A 23,603-nucleotide genomic window follows, 5' to 3' on the forward strand; every position below is an offset into this window, starting at 1 on the left:
ATCTTGACTTCATTTCCGTGATTTATGTTTTCTTATTGGGTCAGTTAAACTATTTCAGGTAATTGTTGAAGGAAAGTAATTGTTGCCATCTACTATTTATTTTTGGTTTTTTTTTTCAGCGTTTCTGTCATCTGGATTTTTTTATTTCTCTTTTCTATCATCTGTTAATGTTTGGTCACATTTTTACTGCTATGCTTAGACTTTTCATTTTCCTTTGTGAATTTATTATGTATTTGTTTAAACACTGCTATGTGTATCTTATCTGACATATAATGCAAGCTGATTCATGATGAATGTTCTCATCTGACTGGGAGTAAAAGAAACATTCTCAGTCTAATAAATCTTTGCATGTTTCATACTTCTAAAAATTTAAATATGTGATTCTATTCAATTAAAGTGTACATTTATAATTACTTCTTTGAAAGTTTTTTTAGAATATTGATTTATGCAACAAATGCAAATATCCATTTAATTAACAATATTTGCTCAAACGCTAGAATACAATAGTGTCAATGGCAGTTATGATAGAAAGTTTTTTTTAAAAAAAAAAAAGTCTTTTTCTGCCCTTTGAAAACTTTTCTACTCTTAAAATTTTTTTGAGACTTAGAATAAGCAACAAAGATGTAATTTACTTTAGTGATTTAAACTAAAGGATAGAGTCCTTCTTCACACTTCCTAATGTTTCAAAAATTCTAGCTCCCTTAGTCCTCCCCATCACATGCAGTCTGACTCAGGTGCTCTCTCCTTGCCTTGTATATTTTCTTCAAACGATACTGATAGTGATAATTTTTTAATTATTGTCAAATGTCATGTTTCATTTTTAAAAGGTATTTTTTCTGTATTTAGAATGGTAAGACAAATCAATGATTAATTTCATCTGATGGAAGTTATTATGTAGTTTTAACTTTCCATGGTTTCTGTAGAAAGTCTATCTTAAATTGTATTCTTGTTCTTTTGTTGTTGGAAATTTCGTACTTCATTATTTGCTCTATGGTTTAAACCACTATTATAACAATGCCTCTATTTTCATTCCCTTACTCCCTTCCTCCTCCCACCCCAAACCCCCTTCTCTTTCTTTCACCAGGGTACTGCTCAGCTATGGTCTATTTAGCCTGAAACTCGTAAAGACCATTGTTTAAACCATGTGCTACCTCACCTGTTCTTGGTTTCATTTTAATATATTGCAGGCAATGCTTGTCTATCTTGGTCTCATAACACTGTAAGGAAAAAACATTGTGTTTGAAAAATGTAAAATGCAAAAAGGAAAAAAATATAACGAAATAGTAATTAATACATATTATTTTTACAATGCAGAATAAATTTCGAATTGACTATAAGATATAGAAATAAGTGACATGGGGCAGGGTGGTGGCACACCTGGTTGAGTGCAGGTTAAAATGTGCACTGCCCAAGTTCGATTCCTGGCCCCCACCTGTAAGGGAAAGCTTTATGAGTGGTGAAGCAGGGTTGCAGATATCTCTCTGTCTCTCTTTCTCCCTTCCCTCTTGATTTCTGATTTCTTTATTCAATAAATAAATAAAGACGACTTAAAAATCATTAGAAGTAAGTGACACTATCCTTGTGTAAAAGTAATCAAGTTAATAAGATAGCAGCTCATAATTATTACAAGGCTGCTGTTCTTTTTATAGGCAAGGCCCTCATATATTTTTGGTGTTTCAGAATTAGCTGCATAACTATTTAATTGTCCCAATATCCTACTTTTTGCATTTTACATTTTTTTCAATTGCCTGATGTGATAGGAACTATATTCTAATATTTTATATTAAATCTTACCTTCATATCTTGGTAAATTATAGGAACGTACAATGTGGAAAACTTACCTGTATATATACTAAAAGCAGAATACTTGAACTTAGTAATGCATCAGTTCTTTACACCAACATTGATGGAAAAATCTGTGTTTCAGTGCATTATGCAGATGCAGAAGACAGTACATTTGTAAAAGAAGGAACTAGTTGTGGCAATCAGAAGGTGAGTAGTAAATTATTTCCAAATAATATATTAGTACTTGTAGTTTTAAAATGCATATTTAATATAGTCTCCATAATATAAGTGCAATTACATTTTTACAATAGAAAATTATGAAAACATTCACTAAGGTACATTATATTTATCTTTGCACAGCTAATAGCACCATACAGATTTAACTGGCTGTAAGTCTTTTCTTCACAAAGTTATGTGTATTTACTAAATTAAGTATCTTGGGATGGGCTTGCAGGGCAGCTCATCTGATAGTACACCTGACTTGTTCTATGTGTACCCAGGTTGGAGACCCCAGAACGACATGAGTGTATGAACTTGGGATGGGAGGGCTTCATTGTTGTGGTTCTTTTCCTTTCTGCCTGTCTTTGTTTGTCTAAGTATCTATCTACCTAATTTTTTTATTATTTCTTTTTTTATTTTTATATTATAGAATTACATGTTGACAGGGGTTTGATTCCACACCATTCCCACCACCAGGGTTCCTTATGGAAGCAACCAGTGGTCTATCTACCTAATTTCTATCTAATATTTTTGATATGACAGAGAGTAAGGAAGAAATATAGACAGCTGAAAACCTGTTTCATCACCAGTGAAGCATCCCCCTTAAAGTAGGGAGTAAGGGCTTGAACCTGGGTCCTTGCTCATATGAACATGTGTGTTTAACAGAGTATGACACTGCTGTCACCCTTCACTCTATTTATCTATCTTAAGAAGTTGGCTTGAAGTAGCAAAATTTTGTATGTGTGAGACCCTAGCATGCCACCAACTAGGATACTAGTTTTTTGCCGGAGACTGACATCTAATGCTGGTGGTCCCAGGTTATTGTCTGGGGAGATGGTGCCATAGCTGGTTATTTCTTTTTTAAAATATACTTTTTCATAAATTAAAAAAAAAGAACATACAGGAAAAAAAAAAGAATGTTTATATTTGAATTTACAAGACATCATAGCCTGATCACTTGTTTTGGAAACTTTAATCCTATACCACAGAAATAAGGAAAATAAATCATTTGTAAGATTAAAAAACTAATAAGTAGATTGAATCGCAACTGTGCTATCTGCTAGCTGTGCGAAAATATCAGTGAGAGTACATTGGATTTGTACAATAATAAAGATCTTGAAAAATAAAATAAAATAAAATGTACTTTTTCCTAATTTCTATATTACTTTGATTCCAGTGGCACAGCATAGCAAAAATAAATGTGATTACATCAAAATTGAGTGTCTATTACATAGTGAAAAGACATATCATTAAATACAAAGGCTGTCTTCCAGACTAGAGAAAATATTTGCAAATCATACCTCTACTAAAGGGTTAACATTTAAAGCTTACAAATACCTCACACAAATAAACAAGAATACAAGAAAAACCCAAAAATAAAAATGGGATGTGAATCTTCTCTAATGAAGATAGTCAAAAAGTAAAAAAAAAAAGAAATTACTTTCTTTTTTTAAATATTTATTTATTTATTCCCTTTCTTGTTGTTTTATTGTTGTAGTCGTTGTTGGATAAGACAGAGAGAAATGGAGAGAGTTAGGGGAGTTAGGGAAGACAGAGAGGGGGAGAGAAAGATAGACACCTGCAGACCTGCTTCATAGCTTGTGAAGCAACTCCCCTGCAGGTGGGGAGCCTGGGGCTCTAACTAGGATCCTTCAGCTGGTCCTTGAGCTTCGTAACATCCGCTTAACCCACTATGCTAAGGCCCGACTCCCAGAAATTATTTTCTGTCACTTTATTTTAGGAGACTAAAAATGAGAACTTTAGTCAGATATTACCTCACATTTGTTAAGAGTGCCATTAAAAAGACAAGAAACAAATGCTTATAATGATGTAGCATACACTCTTTATTATTTATTTATTTATTTATTTTCCAGTGCACTGCTAAACTAGTAGTACTGGGGACTGAACCTTGGACTTCAGCACCTCAGGCATTAAAGTCATTTGTATAACCTTTAGACTGTCTCCCCAGCTAGCATCCCTCATACATTGTTAAGAGCAGAAATGGGTAACAAAATGTAGGGCCTGGCGAAGGTGCATCTGGTAGAGTACACATAAGAAAATATGTAAGAATCCTGGCTAAATCATTAGGTCCAAATGCAGGAAGGCTATTTCACAAGTGGTAAAGCAGTGCTGCAGTTGTTTTTCTTTCTCTCAAGACTTACAAGCCTGCATGCCAAGGTTTTATCCCAGGCACCATAGCCCTGTCTCTCTATGTCAACTTAATTTTTTAAGAATCATAGAAGCAGAAAAAAAACTGGAGTTGATTAGAAGTTAAAGTGGCTAGGTGTGAAAAGAGGAGTGGGTCAAATGATAACAAGTTTTTTAGCCTAATTACCCTAATGGTGAACACAATGTAAAGTATACAATGTCAAGGTAGAATCATTTTCTTCTGAAACCCATACCTATGTATACCACTTTTAGCTGAGTAAGAATTGCTAATAAAAGTAAATATACAAGAGAAGCAAACAAAAAATCAAACAATGTACTCCAAATCCTACAAAGTAGCATAGAACTGAAATTACAGGAAAGTGTAAAGCAAAAGCAGTGTGGACTACTGTTTTGTTCTTTACATTGTTTGGACTTCATATTTGTGCCTTAGGGAGAATTAAATTTTCAAGTACATGGTAGAGAATGCAGAATAAAATTGAGATGATCTAATGGATACATATCCAAGGAAGAAATTGTAAAGCAGTGATCAAGCTTTCCACAATTTGCAGCAAAAACATAGGATGTTTACACACCAGGCCTGCAGTCAGGAGACTGACAATACAGGGGGTGGCTGGTATAGCAAATTTCAAAGCTGATAGTGCATCATCTTTCAATTTGGATATTTGTTGCCAATGAACAGCAAAGCAATGAAGAAGCTATTACTCATGTTCCTGATGGCCACTCTTAAATATGGACACAAACATCATGATGAACTCTAACAAAATCAGATTTCTGCAAATTTTTATTTGATTTAATGAAAATAAATCCCAGTAGACCAATAACTGAAGAGCAACTATTCCTTTTTTCTTGCTTTGATGAAGTTCTTAGATATTATTTCATTAAATTATATTTCTGCCATTTTCTCTCTCCTTCTTGGACATATGAGAATCTCTGCTCTATAATTTATTTTATTGTCATTTTTGCTTCTCTTTTTTGGATAGCTTGATCTGCCTAACCTTTGGATTCAATAATTAGATATTTGGCTTCCACAAGCATTATGTTAAGTCCTTCTATATTGTTTGTTTGTTTTTGTTTTTCAACTATTTTACCCTTTAGCTCTAATGTCTGGTGTTCTGAGTTTCCATAATATCTTTCAAATGTAGACTCAATTTAAATGTCTTTGTAGATGTATATGCCTTGTCCTTTATTTCTATTTTAATGAAGTTCCATTTAACATCAGCATCAACAAATACTGTCCTCTGGGGCTGCTAAAATAGCTCATTGGGATAGTGTGCTGCTCTGACATGTGGTTGTTGTGGTCTCTGATCTCAGGGTCTCTCACTGTCTGTCTCTGTATCTCTCTTTCTTTCCTGTATTTACACATATAAGGTCTTCCAGGAACCAGGTCAAATACACAAGCTACCACTTACAGGGGTCTGAGTTCAAGCCCTGGGCTCCTCACTTGCAGGGCATAAGTGTCTCAAGCAATGAAACAGTGCTGTGGGGGTCTCACCCTCCTTACCTTGTCCTCCACTCTCAATTTCTCTAGGTCTCATCAAGGAGAAAAAGATTTTTAAATCTTTTTTAAAAATATTTTAAAGGGAGGTAGATAACTATCAGGAGTGGTGGATTCATCATGTGGACATCAAGTCCCAGCTGATGGCAAGGAAAAAAAAACTTAATAGTTTCATATATTAGATAAATCCCCTTGTATTTTAAACTTTCATTCAAGCATTGTTTCACTGTAGCAATAAATATAACATTTATCTTTTATTTATTTGTATCACACCTACCCTCCTATAAGCAGAGAAGATGATTACTCTCAAGTTTTATGTACTCGGACCAGAAGATTCACATCCATCTGTTCCTGAAAACAGAGAATGGTTATTACCAGTATATTACCATTTCTTGTTAAACAAATGTCTACCAGGTCAGCATAATATAGACTACCTTGAATTAAATGTCAAATATACACACATTTCAGTTAACTTATTTCCTGTCTAGGTTTGCAAGAATTATGAATGTGTGGAATCCTCATACTTGAATTATAACTGTCCTAAAAGCAAGTGCAACAATCAAGGTGTAAGTACTGGTGCTAAGAGGCTAGACTGTAAATCACAGAAGAAGCTCCTAGCAAAAGCACACACACACACATGCACCCTCAATACCCCATACACCATATGAGAATATAAGACGTCCCTTATTTTAAATTCTCCCTGAGCACAAATAACATTATTTGTGCTCTAAAGCTATACTTACTCTATTTTCAGGTGTGCAATGAGTTAGGGAACTGTCACTGTGACCCAGAATATTTGCCACCAGACTGTAAAACAAGTGCCAGTGATTGGCCTGGTGGGAGTATTGACAGTGGCAATCACTCACCTAATCAGATCACACCAACTAGTAAGTATGAGTAACCAGTTATAGTTAATGTATGATTTAAATTTATTAAATATAATTATGCTCTTTTAATAATAAAATAAATCATATAAGTCATAATTAACCAAATGACTGAATTTGGTTTATTACAAGAAAGTATAAGATTCTGGGGTGGGAGGAGTTTCCTGGTCCACTACAGAGAGGTGGTGGTGGGGACACAAACCTTTGGTGGTGGGAGTGGTGTGAAACTATATTCCTATTAAGTCATCATTATCATTGTATAATCTACTATTAACTCAATATGTCAGGAGAAAAATAGATTGACTATTTCAAGTTAACTGCCTAGAATTTAGTTCTGAGTGTATATTTCCTTAAGCATTTTATGTGTGGTTTGTAAACTGAACTCTATAACACTGGACTTAAACTGCTGAAGCATTTGTAAAAACAACTATTTTTATAAGTATTAGATTGCCTACACTATTAGAACAGATAGACCAGAGTCATTTGTTCCTATCAATATCTAAGATTAAATGACATAAAACATGGTAAGGCCAAGTATAGTACAGTAAATCCTAACCATGGGATATTAAAAGAAAAACAAACTCCCATCTATTCTGATAATGGTAATCAGTGCTTTAATAGCTGAGAGAATTCCAAGTAAGGAAAAAGCTACAAAATCAGGAAGATAACAAGAGACTACTTGATTTGATGGTGGCCTCTTTGGCCACTACCAGGACACCCCATAACCTAGGGCCCAAGTCAGAAAATCCTAAGGTCCCCTTGCAGATACAAATAATCCTAGACCTCTAATAGACTGCTGTCTTCACCACCACTGATCACTTCCATCAGGAATGCCACTATAAGACCTTTCAAAGTCCTCTCCAGGACCTTGCACTCACTATAAAGTAGCAATGGAAGGGACTGCCCCACACTCCAAAGGGAAGCTGGACCAGCCCACTCTGTCACTCAAGGAAGACTGGTCCTGAAATGAGTGCAGCCTAGAATGTTCAGGCTGTTACCATGGACTGTGATTTGAAACTGACGGATTCAGAGGTTATGCACGCTCCTACCTTCAATGTGAATATACATGGGCTCTGAGATTAATGTAGTAAACAGTTAACTGTATTTATATTAGTTCCTCAAGTTTGGGAGATGATCTCTGCCCTAATCCAGGTTTCTAGCCCTGTCCTCAAGTATGGGTACTTCTTCTCAGACAGTACTTTTTAGCCTCCATGTTAACTATCAAGCTCAGGGAAACAATCACTAAAATCATGGTTCCCCAAGGAACATAATTAAAATAAACTTCCTAGGTTCTTTCCACCCCAAAATCCTTGTTCTCACCTTCACTATCCTTCTTTCTGTTTCCTATTTATTAAACAGTTTGTCCTGCCTAATAACTTAGCTGCCTTTCAGACACCAAACTGCAGATGCTACTATGATTCCATCCTGATCCTTGAGCAGATGACTTCACCGATGTGCCCTGGAACCTCACCTCTCTAAAACCCTACCCACTAGGGGAAAGATAGAAATAAACTGGGGTTTGGATTGACCTGCCAACACTCATGTCCAGATAAGAAGCAATTTCAGAAGCCAGACCACCTACATTCCACACTTTAAACAGAATTTTAGTCTATACCCCCCAAAAAAAGGAGAAACGTTAGGGAAAGGTAACTAAAAGGCTATGAACTACAATTCCTTGAGGACCCAGAGAGAGTAGAGGAAAAAAGGACAGACATGAAGAAGTGGTAGTAGGCGTAGCTGTGGCTTAAAATGGAAGAGAAAGCAGGACCATAGAAAAATAGGAAATACAGATTGATGATAGATGATAGATAGATAGAGAGAGAGAGATACACAGATGATAGATCGATAGATAGATAGGCAGGCAGGCAGATGATTACAGAAATAATTGTCAACTCATATCTGTGACTTGGGAGGATTACTGCAGTTCCCAATGGAGGCAATGGAGATACAGAACTCTGGCTCAGGGAACCATGTGAAATTGTAGGTAGATTACTCAATGGGTGGAACATGATCTATTGCAGCAGATTTGGGGACTCAGAAGTGGGGAGGGAGGAACAAAAGGAAGTTGAGGACCTAACTCCCCATGCTGGAGCAGGATGATAGTTTGGAGGAGGGCAAAAATGCTTACCATGGGGGGAATGGGGAAATGTAACCTTATAACAACAAATAAGCATTTTCTCAATAAAGTGATACTGATTAATAATACAATAAATAAGAGGAAACAACCATAAGAATACTAATTTAGCATTGCTATTTTATAATGACAATAACTACACTATGTACATCAATTGTTACACTAATTAGTAACAGTTATACTACTATCAAAACATAAAATGTTAGAATAAATATAACATAAAAAAAGATTTGTGTGCCTGCATTTTGAGGATGAATAAAATATGCAGATATAAAATAATGCAAGTTAATTGAAAATATGTTAGCCCACATGTTGGAAAGCTTATAATTGCTAAGATGTCAGTTTTACCAATTCAACTCTCTCTCTCTCTCCATATATATATACATATATATATTAGAATATGTAAATTTAGCTTGGGAGTTGAGACCTGATAGGGTATGTCTACATACATTGGTTTTGCTCTCCTCAGCCACAAATAATTTGATTTTGACATATATACAAAAGTCCTTTAGTAGCCAAACAAGCTAAAACAGAACAACAAAGGACAGTTCAATATATTTGGCTTATGTTGGATTTAATATAGTATGCTGATAGATTTAGGATATGTAAAAATAACCAAGACAGTGGGTCACTGGTAAGTGATAGATAAAAATAGAGTGGAACCAGTCTGGAAATGTGTCCATTACTCTAGGAATAATAATTTTTTTCAATAAAAATTTTAAAATCATTCAATTGAGAAAGAAAAATCAGTTCCAAGTATCTACAAAGGACAGATTAACCTGAGACTGTGAGAACTATTGGTGGAACCATAGATCTGTGGTGGAGAGTCTGGTAACTTACACACCAGGTTTCAGTTTGAAATTAAACCCCTGATGTCTTATAATTTTATAAGACACCATAAAGTCACTAATAAAATTGAAAAAAAAACCTTTAAAATGTCAACTTATATAACTGTTCATATGGAATAAATTTAAAAGTTGACATCTCTTGAGAAAGAAAGGAATTTTGTTTCCTGTTTTATTAGGGAAGGATGTCTTATGAAACAGTTGCCATATAGGCTCAGTTTGTCATCCTTCTGTGATAGGTATCTGCACATTACTCTCACCTCCAGCTGGGGTCTCCTTCCAGGATAAAACTTTGGGGCCCCAGTGCCTTCGCAGCCCCCCTCCATCACTCCTGCCCCGTGTTCAAGACCTTGCTGCTACAGACAGCAGCTAGTCCAAGTTTCACGCCATGTTTTACCCTTCTCACCTTGCTTATTTGCACTCATAAGTGAGATTACCTGGTTTCATGCTTCTTCTGACTATTTACAATTAACATGACCCCTCAAGTTAAATCCAAGATGTGGCAAAAGAGATGGTTTCATCATTTAAACAACTGAGTAGTATTCCTTGTAATATCTCAAGAAAAGTTGAATGCTTACATTAGTGCTTTAAAAATATCACTTAGGTGGTCTGGGTAGTGGTCTATTGGATAGAGCATTAGACTTGGAAGTATGAGGTGCCAAGTTTGGTCTTTGCATCACATATGCCAGAGTGATCCTTTGTTCTCACTCCAAAATAAACAGATAAATGGTCATAAAAATATATTACTTTAGGGTAGAATGTCCAAAATGGCAATGTAAGAATTTCAAAATCTAATCTTTAATTAAAACAACAGTGACAAGAGTTGTTGAAATTTGCTTTTTTTTTTATTTGTTGCTATCCTAAAAAAACAAAAAAAAACTTGCAAAACATTGAGGACTATTTTAAAATAGTGGCAAGTGGAGACGGGCAGTGGCACATCTATTAAGATCCCTGTTGGAGCCCCTCATACCCCACCTGCAGGGGGGTTACTTCACAAGTGGTGAAGTAGGCCTGCAGGTCTCTGTATCTCTCCTTCTCTATCTTCCCCTCCCCTCTAAATTTCTCTCTGTCCTATCCAAAAAGAAAAATAGAAAAAAAAAATGGCCACAGGAGCAGTGGATTTATGGTGCAGGTGCTGAACCCCAGCCATAACCCTGGAGGCAATAAATAAATAACAGTGGCAGCTCAGAACAGTGAATTTGTGGCATTTTTATCTATTTCAATTTTACACTCCATAGTTTTCTCAAATTATCTTGAAAAGTAGCATCCTTGAACCACAGTAGTTACAAAATCTAAAAGCCCAACAGCTACTGAATGATGCACAATGATTTTGGAGGCTCTCAAAATGCTCTGTCTCCACAGCATTGCTTGTTATTATTTATTGATAAAACAGAAATACTGGGCCGCATGGTGGCTCACCTGGTTGAGCACACATGTTACAATGTGCAATGACCTGGGTTCGAGCCCCCAGTCCCCCATGAAGGCGAAAAGCTTCACAAGTGGTGAAGCAATGCTGCAGGTGTCTCTCTGTCTCTCACCCTATCTCCCCATACCATCTTGATTTCTGTCTCTATCCAATAAAAGTAAATATTATAAAAATAAAATTAAATGGAAATATTGACACCATAGGATAAGAGGGGTAAGAGGGGTACAGTTACACACAATTCCCACCACCAGAATTCTGTATCCAATTAAGTAGCTTGAAGTTTTTGTTCTAAGATGCATAGGAAAATACTGGAAATGTTTGCTATATTCCTGGCAAGTGCTTCCAAATAACTTTTTTCCCCCCTAGGTAAAAGCTTCATTGAAAACGTTTACCGCTCCAAACCTACCAGATGGCCATTTTTCTTACTCATTCCGTTTTTTATTGTTCTATGTGTACTAATTGCTAATTTGGCGAAAGTATTTTACCAAAGAAAAAGATGGAAAACTGAGGAATATTCAAGCGATGAGTATATGATTTTAAGACATGTTACTTTTAAAATATTGTTCACATACAAAGCAAATATGAATAATGAGAGCATGGCGGTATAACTATTAGTAATTCACCTTTAATTTTGGAAATTCAATACATAATATCATGATGACTAATCACTAGTAAATATATATATTACCAGAGCACTGACAAGCTCTGGCTTATGATGGTGCACGGGGGTTGAACCTGGGGCTTTGGAGACTTAGGCATGAGAGTCTCTTTGAATAACCATTATGCTCCCTACCCCCACCCATAGCCATAATTTTTAAACATTAGACATTTTAATCTATTACAAGTTGAACTCAATGCAAAATAAATAGACTTCTTTTTAGTTAATATTTTCTGTTGTCTTATATGGCTTTTTCTTAATTGCTAAACATGTACTATACATTATTATTTTATAATTTTTATTATTTTAAAATTTTCTCTACTATTTTGTTAAAATGTAGCAAGTAAATTCAAGGAAGTGTTAGCTTTTCAGTCATTTAAATAGATAAATAGGGTATCAAAGTAGAAAGACAAAAGTAATATTTGAGGAAGTTGATACGTTACCTAGTAAAGAATATGCCTTTCCATGTGTACTCAGTACTTCATGGAAGTGTCATAGCACTGGAAGAAACTGGTGCTCTGCTGTAGCTCTCTCTCTCTCTCTCTCACTGGCTCTCTCATTTTATCACTTTCTTGATTTCTCTCTCTTCCTCTCATAAAAAAGAAACAGAAATCTGACTGGGCATAGTACAATCATGTATGTGTGAGTCCACTATGTCACATCAAAATAACTATCAAGCAGTAGCCATAGCTAACCTGCAGAGATAATACAAAATAAATTTTTATCTAAAATATTAGAAAATCTGAAAAACGGTTCATTCATGAATTCAAATTATTAAAATTGACTTTTCAAGAAAATTGTTATAAAATCATCTCTATCTTTGGGCTTACAGCTCAATTTTACTCGATATTATTCATTAATCAAAATCAATATGGCAATAAGAAATAAAGAGGTAGATAATTTATGGAGGTATTTTGAAAAGTAAGTCTACAATTCCTGAAATTACATGCTTCATACAAAAAAGCATAATTCAGTTAATACTAAGAATGTTTTCCTTTTTTTTGGTAAGAATCATAATATTTAACATCAATTGTCTTTTAGGGTAAAAAGTAAAATTAGAATAGGTTAATAGAAAATGAATGACAAAATGTTTAAAGCTAATAATGATTATGAAAATGATTTGAATTCATGTTCAGATAGACATATTACTGTGAAAATTTTATATTAGTCTTGTTAGTCTTGTCTAACATTTAGGAGGTATTTTTATGGTCACATATTCTCAAATTGTGACAGCTAGCAGGTTTCATCTTGGAAGTCAGAACTGCTTCACTACTGATAGGTAGTACTGAGCTGCATTGAGCAATCTTGAAAATAATGGTATTTTAGTAACAATATTTGTGTTTGAATGTGTAGGCAACTTGAAAGTGAGAGTGAATCCAAAGATTAACCTAAAAATGGAGACTACCTGAATCACTTCCTACCATAGTAAGTGTGCAATATAGTCTTACTTTTACTTTATTGGCATGATTAATGAGATATAGCACAGTTGTTGACACATGAATATGAAATATTTTTATAGTAAGAGGGAGTGACAGAGAAATAAAGAAAATTTAGTGCATTTGATAAATATAAAAAATGTAAGCTCATGTTGAGTAATGCTAATTATTCAACTAAATAAAAATTAAATGGAAATTATTTCAGTATTGCAAATTTTACCTTAGACATTTCAATTTTCAATTAAAAATTTATTGTACATATCTTCCTAACTCAATATGTTTACTAATTTAAGCATTTGCATATTACAGTTTGATTTTGAAAATGTACGTAATAAGACTCTTCATAATATTGGTAAAAATTAGGATGTATTGAAAATTAGTCATACTTTTTGTCACTTGATTGTATGTGATTTTATTTCCCTTTGCTAATTTTTTTCAGATTACCTTTAATGGGCAGGAAAAATGAAATAGAAGAATACACGCATTGCCTTAATGCCTCAAATTAAACACCTACAATTTATAACTTTATATGATAAGAAAATATAGGTGCATATATATTGTTACATATAATGTGACATAATATAATGTAATACAACATGTATTCCTGAATATAATTTATATGTACATAATGCATATTTATATACTCATGCATGACATATTTCTTATTTCTAAGTATACTGATTTTGTTAGTAAGCACTAATCCTATTAATCACTACCTATGAGTTAAAAAATGTAAAGATTAAAAAAACCACTGTTCTATTTTAAATTGTTGTAGCATGTTCTTATGTTTTAGTCTTATGACCTGGACCAATCAAAAGATAGTGATCCTGAGGATATAAATATACCACCCTTGAAGCACCAGATTTGATTTGATCCTTAGATTTAAAAAAAAACAACTTTAATTGATATACTCCTTTCAAATATGTGATTTCAGTTATATTAAGGGATGTTATGAATGTATGTAGATATATATTCAAATGAACTAAAAAAATAAAGTGTGATATCCATGACGTCATCATTCTTATTTTTGTTACTAGCAAAACAGTTGTGACTGCCTTCTACTACTATGCATTCTGTATTCCTTTTGACTTAATGTGAATACCTGTCAGGGATTGGTGACTCTACTTCTACTGCTGAATAGTAGCCCAGTTTCCTCCTTTCTGATCTATATTTATTATTCCAATCAATACCAAACTATTTTTTTTTACTTGTTGATTCTGAGATTCAAGGAGTCTAAAGTGGCACTCTTTTAAGTTCAGGTCAATGAATATTTGTTGTATCTCCTGATGAAAACATTCTTCCATCTAGGACCAAGACTTTTTAGCCACAAGAAGTCAAAGTGGGGGGAGATAGCAGTTCTTCTTCTTCTAGCGTTTGCCCTTCTTCCGTAGCCAGTCAACAGCATCAGGTTGAGCCTGATGTAAAGTTTCGAGACCTCCTTTGAATCTGGAGAGGTGGCAGTCGTTGACTATGTGGGTCATAGTCTGTCTGGAGCCACAGGGGCAGTTCGGGAGATAGCAGTAATAGTAAGTGGCACTTCTATGACTTCTGCCATTCAGTTCCTGGATCCATCAATCTTGTGTATGGGAGAAACAGCACCAGCACCGTATATTTGAACACTTATTCAGAGCAGATAGTCTCCTGAAGAATTTTGTGCCAGTTATGTAAAATAATAATGTACAAAATTAATATATATATATTCTCTCCAATAAATAGAGATAATAAAATTATATAAAAGGGTAGAAAATGAGGAAAGTATGTAAACTAATAGAATATTCTGATAGTTTTATGATCATTCAGAATTTTTTCCTGAGCATAGCTCAGAGATGTATCAGGTGAAAATAAAGATTAAAGTAAGTTCTGGAGAGAGGAAAAAAAGAAAAAAGAAAAGAAATGAAAATGAGAGGCTAGTGGAAAAGCAAGTAGGGTAAATAAAATGCACAGGAAATATAAAGTAATTTTATCTATGTCTCAGGGGAAGAAGAAAATGGGGAGAAAAGTATTTGAAGTAAAAAAGTTGAAAATAATTCTTAAGGGTTTCTAAGTCAAAAATAGAAAAATACTATTAAAAGTTAATTAGATAGGTGTTGGGAAATTATGAGGATGTGGTTGAGCTTTGCAGGGCTTGACTTTAGGTGACATCCATGCTCTCCTTGTCTCACAAACCACTTTGCATTCCTGATGCTATGGTCAGTCCTTTTATTATCTACATATCAATCTTCTGCTTTGTCTTAAAAATGACTAAAGTTCTCCTTCCTAATTCCCAGCAGGGTATTGCTAATCCTACCAGTTGAACACCTAGCAACAGTTGCTGGGGAGGTCCATACCATTCATGGCCCCCTTTGCCTTTCTCCACCCCTTTCCTAACCATGTATGTTATTGTCAAGCCACTTATGTTTCTGTCTTTTCTCTTCCGTGTCCCGAGATGGAGGATTGAGGGCGTGCAGACCAGGAGGCAGATGCTGGCCATTGCGTTTTTGCGCCATGTGGCTGGACCAGGTGTGCTACCACCCAAATCTGGGGCACTCGAATGAATAAAGATTTGAAATGTCCTGCTGCCATAAGCTTGGGTCCTTGGTAGGAACATTCCAAGCTGACCCAATATAGGCACATCTTCCTCAGGTGAGACATAGAGTATGTTGTGCTTCCTCCATCTAGTTTGAATGAAAGTCTAGCACGACATATTATCCTTGGTTGAAACCCTTTTTCATTCAGGGTTCGATAGATATCTTACCATTCTCTTCTGGATTTTAGAGTCTGAGTGGAGAAGTCTGCTGATAGTCTTATGGGGTTTCCCCTGTATGTGACTTTTTGTTTTTCTCTTGCAGCCTTTAAGATCCTTTCTTTATCCTAATTCTTTTCATTGTAACCAGAATGTGTCTTGGTGTCTTCAGGACTGTGTTGACTCTGATTAGGACTCTCTGGGCCTCTTGAATCTTAATATCCTTCCTGCTATTTAGGTCTGGGGAGTTTTCTTCTATTATTTCCTCTAGAATGTTTACTTCCCCTTCCTCTCTTTCTTCCTCTGGTTGGCCAGTTATATGAATGTTACTTCTTTTGAGGTCACCCCGTATGTCTCTGTTGTTTTCATTGTTTCTCAATCTCTTTTTTAGCTCTTTTACCTCTTTCTTACTTTTCTCTAGCTCATCCACTGTCTGGATAATTGTTTTCTGCTTCTGTTTGTCTGCTTCCCTTTCCCTCAGCTTTTCTTCAGTTCAGTTATAGTATTAGCTTGTTCTGCTAATTGGCTTATTAGCTCAGCTATTTCAGCTTTCATTTTTCTAATTACCTTGAGGTGGCTTGTATTTTCTTTGAGGGTCTCATCTGTTGTTTCCCTAATTCTGATAGCCCTTTCCTCCATAGTTTTTTCATTTCTGTGACTATTAGGTTTACTACTGCTTGCATTATTTTCTTATCTATGGTTACTTCTGACGGATTTGGAGTTTCTTCTTGGCTCCTGTCCTGATTCATTGTAGTAGCAGATATATTATCTCTTGATTTAACCATTTTTTTTATTGATGTGGTTTTTATTTTTCTGTTCTATCATTCTTCAGTTGTTGTGTTTTAAGTACAAGCCATGCTATACTAAAGACCTTTATGACAAATGCAGTCACCAGCCTCATAAATTGTGACAATAGTAACTGAAGCAAGGACTAATGCAGTTCAACCAATACTAGTTAGCCAAACAAAACCTAAAGTCCAAGAAAATATAGCAACCAAACAAAAAAAAGAAGAAAGAGAAAGGAGAAAATGGAAAGCAGGAGTAGACAATTATGAAAATCTACTGTCCACTATAAATTCTAGGGATAAAGAGGAGAAAGGGAAGTAGAGAAGACACACACACACACACACACACACACACACACACACACTCCACTCTGAGTCAGATTTCTCCTCCAAATAATTCAAAAGCGAGTATCAGTGAATTCAGAGCAAAAGAAGGAGGGATGAAGAAAATAATTTAAAAAAGAAGAAGAAAAGAAAAAGAAGAGCATTGAAAGGAAATAGTTTTCATTGAAAGGAAATAGTTTGTTTTTTTTAAGGTAGCTATGAGGAAAGAAAAAGAAGAATGTAGGGAAGCTGTAGAAACAAGTTCCTCTCACAACAGATAGGACACCAGTCACCTAGCAATAGAAAAAACAACAACAGTTAATTTTGGTCAACCTGAAGAAGCAGGAGGGAAAATGCACATGTGTATATAATAATAGCAATAATAAAATAAAATAGAGTAAAAAACCCTAAGAGTCAGACCACAGCTTGAACCGTTCCAGATGGCTGCAGGCTGCCTGAGCAAAGACAGACAGTTGTAAGAAGTATACAAAAAAAAAAAAAAAAAAAAACCAACTTCAAGGTAGTCTTTCCCAGACATGGATGAGACTATGATTGGTCAGGTATTTTGTCACTCAAATAGTGCTTAGCCACTTAAAAAGAGAGAAGTTAAACAAAAAAGAAAAGGATTGGAATGACATGCCTGGTAAGCCAGGAATCTTAGTAAAGAAAATAGCTCAGTGGGAAGCCTGCTAGAAGAGGTTGTTCAGCCCCTGGGGGCTGGTTCGGGGGGGGGGGGGGAGAAGGATGAGCTCAGAAATAATCAAAAGATTTCTGTTCTTTATCCCCCTGGCCTGTTTGTCAGCCCAAGAGTGAAGTATGGGACTGTATTTTGGTGTCACCCTGACCAGCCCATATTCACCCTCCCACAGACAGCCCAGTATCCTAACCTATCCAGAGAATCCCAGGTCACAAGCTGCTGCTTTTGGGAGCTCATGGCAGCTGCTACTCCAAAGGCATCATCTTGGCTCTACCCCCTCATCCTACGTATTCTATCTTCAATGTGAAAAGACTTTTACACATATGGTTCTAGATTTATAATGTATGTAATTCTCAAAGGCATATATTTAGTCTTCTTTCTTTTGCTCCACTGTACTAGTTCTCTACTTCTGACTGGATGAATTGCCACTCTTCTAAGTGCTTAAAGTTATTGTTCTTCATGTGAAAAGTATCCAAACAGGACCATTTTTCATTAGCTATGATATTTGTACCAGTACTAAAGCTTTCTTCAGTCTGTGAGACTGATCCACCATACACTCTTAACAAGTAACAAATAGAACTTCATTTAGGAAAATGTAGATGAGGATTAGATAAAAAGAAACCATGCTATACTCATGATAATGCAATTGGTGCAAACCTTATGGACAATTATCTGGGCAATTCTCAGAATACTAGATATGAACCTACCCTATGACAATCATTCTCCTGAGGATATATTAAAAGGAAACAAACATAACTCATCAAAAGAAATCTATATACCTATGTTCATGACAGCATGATTTGTAATAGCCAAAGCTTGGATACAGTCCAGGTGTCCAACAACAGATGGTTGTCAAAGAAAGGTGGGGTGTATATACACAGTGGAATACTACTCAACTATAAAAACTGATGAAGCCATCATGCTGGATGGAACTTGAAGGCATTATGTGAAGCAAGATAAGTCAAAAAGATAAGGACAAATGCCAGGTGAACTTAAGAAGTAAACCAGAAAAGAAAAACACAGTGTGAACCTTGGATGGGGCAAGGCTATACCAAAACAAAAGACTCTAAAATGTGGTGGTGGTGCTGGTAGTGGTGGTGGTGGTGTGAGGGAATGAAAAGGGCCATGGAATATTGATGTGCCTGTATATTAACAACTATACTGTATACTATTAATCTTACTCCCCCCCAAATTCTGTTCAGTAGTCTCAAACTATGTACAAAGTTGCTGGGGGTCTTTGACTTTCAAGTGACCTCTACTTTCACTGCCACACTAATATACACTATAGTTTACAAATCTCACATTTTCTTTAGCAATTTATTATTATTGTTAACTTTTTAATTGCATAGAAACTGAGAGAAATTGAGGTGAGAGAGGGAAACAAGAGGTAGAGAGACACCTGCAGCCCTGCTTCACCTCACATGAAGATTTCCCACCGCAGATGGGAATCAAGAGTCTTAAACCCTTATGCAATACAGTGGTGTGTACACTTAACCAGATGCACCACCACCTGGCCCCTTGTTGTTATTTTTAAAATCTGCATTCTTCTTACTGATGGGGAAAGTTCCAGTCTCTCTTCTGTGCTCTGCCTCAGCCAAGTCAATGTTCATGTCTCATGTCTCTGTGGAAATACCTCTCCTGTCATGGAAATCAAGGTACTTTAGTGCCCTTTAATATCAGAACTCTGGGTATTTAGTAAAAGCCACTGTAGTAAATGATGAAAATGTTTTACTGATGTCTTTCCCCATACATTGGAAAAGGATTCAGCTGTTGTTTAATTTAGTAGCCCAAATTTATTGACTAAAACTGATCTGTCTGATTTTTGCACCAAATTCTTTTTCTAAATGGGTATGATTTTCAACACACGAAATAGGTGATGGTAGAAGTAATTAAAATTGAATGTATCTTTAAAGTATTATATCGGCCCCCATAGGACCTTGCCCTCAACTTGGATCAACAATTGTAGAGAATGTTCCATCCTCCAAAGGGAGGCTGGACAATATACTCTATGCTACACCTGAGGAAGATGGATCCTAATATTGGGGCAGTTTGGAACGTTCTTACTTATGAACACTGAATGTGAACTCAGATCTATAGGGATGCAGAGGTCACATAGGCTCCTAAACTGAATATGGGCCTCAGATCAAATTGAAGGGGAGTACAGTCAATATTTATACACCTTTCCCATATTTGGGAGCTACTCTACTACTCTCTTCCCTGATCCAGCTTGTTGGTTCTTCTGCCAGCAATGATATCACCTCCCCAGATAATATTTAGTACCTACCTACATATAAGATTTCAGGCTCAGGCAAAAACAAACAAACAAACAAACAAAAACAGTAGTATAGGGAGTCGGGCGGTAGCTCAGAGGGTTAAATGTATGTGGTGCAAAGTACAAGAACTGGTGTAAGGATCCCGGTTCCAGACCCTGGCTCCCCACCTGCAGGCGAGTCGCTTCACAAGCAGTGAATCAGGTCTGCAGGTATCTCTCTTTCTCTCCCCCTCTCTTTCTCTTTCCATTTCTCTCTGTCCTGTCTAACAATGAGGACATCAATAACAACAAGAACTACAACAACAATAAAAATAAGGGCAACAAAGGGGGAAATAAATAGGTAAATATATTTTAAAAAAACCACTAGTATAGCCACAGGCCCTTTGGAATATAACTAAAATATGCTTACTAGCTATCTACAAAATGGAGCCCCCCCCCCCAAACTCTTCATCTGCACTATTCCAGCCTTTAGGTCCATGATTGGTCAACAATTTGTTTGGCTTTGTATGTGAACTCTCTTTTCAGCCACCAGGTTCCATCTGCTAGCACTATGTAGACCAGACTTCCCTGGACAGACAACCCCACCTATGTGTCCTGGAGCCCGCTTCCCCAGAACCCTTCCCCACTAAGAAAAGAGAAAGACAGGCTGGGAGTATGGATCGACCTGTTAAGCCCATGTTCAGTGGAGAAGCAATTACAGAAGCCAGACCTTCCAGCTTATGCATCCCTCAATGACTTTGGGTCCATACTCCCAGAGGGATAAAGAATAGGAAAGCTACCTGGGAGGGGATGGCATACAGAGTTCTGGTGGTGGGAATTGTGTGAAGTTGTACCCCTCTTATCCTATGGTTTAGTCAGTTTCTTTTTTATAAATAAAAATTAAAAAAATAAGGATTACTATATCAAAACAATGACTGCCAGAGCAGTATAATGAGTATGATGACCTCTCTAGAAAAGAAAACAAACTTTCACATGGAAATGAAATGTTAACACAGTCTGAACATGTCATGAGAGGGCATGGGGAAACAGAAAAAGATAGAGTCAACTGTAGTAGTGCTTCACCACTTGTGAAGCTTCCTCCTGTAGATGAGGACAGGGGGTTTAAACCTGGGCCTTTGTGCACTGTAATATGTGTACTGAAGTGTTCAATCTGATGAACCACCACTAGGTCCCTAAAGAGTTCCCTCTTTAGTGAATCAAAACTGCATTTTTTTTTAACCAGAGCACCAATCAGCTCTGGTTTATGGTGGTGCAGGGGATTGAACTGGAACTTTGGAGGCTCAATCATCATAGTATCTTTGCATAGCTGTTATGCAATCTACCCCTGTCTTATTCATACTCTTTTAACATGAATTCAAAGGCAATGGCCTTGATGTATCCCATTTGTGGTAGGAACCCTACTGGAAAGGCTACAAAGAAAGCATTGTGAACTACAACTCTGTGCACATACACCATTTATATAGGTGACTTAAAATGTCTATCCTTAAAGCAGATAGGCTGCAAAGCCTAAGATCTAGTTACCCAATGAGGAGTGTAACAGTAAGACCACAGGTGAGTAGCTTGTCTCCCCCAGAAATTCTCTATTCTTCTTCCCCACCCACTGAAATGGGAGCAGCAAGTCACTATCCCAAGATGGCCTAAGGCCCCTACAACTACTAGCAGTAACCCAAAAAGAATGCCATAGCACCATCTACTGGAAAGAAAAGGATATACCCCTAATTACATGTTGGTAAACAAGATTTGAAAAAGAAGTAACTAGCGTGGGAGTGTGCTTGAGTGTGTGTGTGTGTGTGTGTGTGTGTGTGTGTGTGTGTGTGTGTGACACACATATGTATGTAGTAGGTAAGTCAAAAGCACATACAGTGGAATGTAACAGCAAGTTTAAATTTCATGGTAATATACCGTTAAGAAGAGAATTATAACATTCAAACACTACTGAAAATTACAAACTTTAATAGAGATTTCAAAAATAGTTATTATCATAAACTGAAAGCGAAATAAGAAAACAAAACCAAAAGAAGACAACACCAAAAATTAAAATCATAAGTGATCTAAGAAAAAAAATGGATTTCATTCAAATGAAAACATTTGTGGGGCCAAGGGATAGTTCAATGTATAAAGTACATATTTCACTGTGCATGAACCACAAAGTCCAATCCCCAGAAACATGTGTGAGCACCATGGACAGCACAAGGGGGAGCTATGAGGGTAGAATATTGGTATCTCACCACTCCTCTTTCTCCATTCTCCCTTAATTATATAATTAAAAAATAAAAAAGTACCAGGCAGGCAGCTTAGTGTATTGTGCATGTGTGAGGCCCTCAGTTCCCTCATAAAAAACAATGGTGTTTATGTACACTCCTAGTAAAGTGTAGTCATATAAATCACTACTTAATTAATATGAGAGGGGGAAATTAATTGTATGTCTCGAAGTTTTTAAAACACAGACTGAGTCTTTTTAATATATAGGCTGTGTATTTGATATGCGGACTCTCTCAAAAGCCTAAACCAAGGAGATCAGAAGCAACCAGTGGCACAGCTATTTACAAAATACTGGGTACTGTACAGCAGACCCTAACAAAAGGACTTTTCAAAGTTAACCCAGTTACCAAATAATGTGATGATAACATTAACTATCCATTGTCTTTTTGAACCCTAAGACAGCAGGAACTTCACATCTCCACTATAGAGCCTATATTTCCCCCAGTCCTGGAACCTTAGGAGAGGGCCCACTTTCCCGTATGCCTCTCCCAATCCATATCAAATAATATTGCATCAGCGGATCGCAACCTAATCAACGCAACTATTGCCACCTCAACATGCTTCAGCTCAGACTGTGTCCAGACACTTCAGGTGTGGAATGACAACCCTTCAGCTTCATTATTCAGGTGAGACCTTTCCTTTCATAGTATTCTCTAATTCCATCCCAGGTGGATCACTTTCTAACAAAATCCCAAAACCTAGACATACACAAGGTTCTCTGAGATAGAGCATATGTTCACACGTATCCATAAACAAGTGCAAAATATATATCTGAAAGAAGTACACTAGAGTTTGCAGTGAGTACCCTCCTAACACTTCCTCTCCACTATTCCAAGCTTTGGGTCCATGATTGCTCAACAATTTGTTTGGCTTCGTATGTTAACTCTCTTTTCAGCCACCAGGTTCCAGATGCCATCAGGATGCCGGCCAGGTTTCCCTGGACTGAAGAGTCCACCAGTGCATCCTGGAGCTCAGCTTCCCCAGAGACCCACCCTACTAGGGAAAGAGAGAGGCAGACTGGGAGTATGGATCCACCAGTCAATGCCCATGTTCAGCGGGGAAGCAATTACAGAAACCAGATCTCCCACCTTCTGCACCCACAATGACCCTGGGTCCATACTTCCAGAGGGATAGAGAATGGGAAAGCTATCAGGGGAGGGGATGGGATATGAAGATTGGGTGGTGGGAATTGTGTGGAGTTGTACCCCTCCTACCCTATGGCTTTGTTAATTTGTCCTTTCTTAAATAAAAAATAAATTTAAATAAATAAATAAATAAAAATATACCTTTTTTCTTATTTATTTATAATATCTACAGAGAAATTGAAAGGGAAGAGAGAGGAAAAGGTGGCACACCTGGATGAGCTCACATGTTCCAATGCACAAGGACCTGGGTTTGAGCCCCTGCTCTCCACCTGCAGGGGGAAAGATTTGCAAGAGGTGGAGCAGGGCTGCTGGTGACTCTCTATCTCTCCCCTTCTTTATTTCCCC

General features: G+C 36.5%; 1 protein-coding gene across 7 annotated transcripts in view; it reads left to right on the forward strand.

The window, feature by feature from the left end:
* The window catches only part of LOC103107907 (disintegrin and metalloproteinase domain-containing protein 2-like), a 152,928-nt gene that overhangs the window by 54,220 nt on the left and 75,105 nt on the right, over positions 1-23,603 (forward strand). For 3 of the 7 annotated variants that reach the window (XM_060182153.1, XM_060182202.1, XM_060182200.1), the window contains 6 exons: positions 1,818-1,992; positions 6,157-6,234; positions 6,423-6,555; positions 11,324-11,483; positions 12,969-13,040; positions 13,491-13,579. In XM_060182153.1, coding sequence (XP_060038136.1) covers positions 1,818-1,992; positions 6,157-6,234; positions 6,423-6,555; positions 11,324-11,483; positions 12,969-13,002 — 580 coding nt within the window. In that variant the 3' untranslated portion in view covers positions 13,003-13,040; positions 13,491-13,579. Of the gene's footprint in view, positions 1-1,817; positions 1,993-6,156; positions 6,235-6,422; positions 6,556-11,323; positions 11,484-12,968; positions 13,041-13,490; positions 13,580-23,603 lie in introns of those variants that run through there. The other 4 variants (XM_060182170.1, XM_060182162.1, XM_060182194.1 and 1 more) reach the window with 3 other exon arrangements.

The sequence above is a fragment of the Erinaceus europaeus genome, chromosome 2 (genome assembly GCF_950295315.1).
Source record: "Erinaceus europaeus chromosome 2, mEriEur2.1, whole genome shotgun sequence".
In the NCBI taxonomy this organism is placed as follows: Eukaryota; Metazoa; Chordata; class Mammalia; order Eulipotyphla; family Erinaceidae; genus Erinaceus; species Erinaceus europaeus.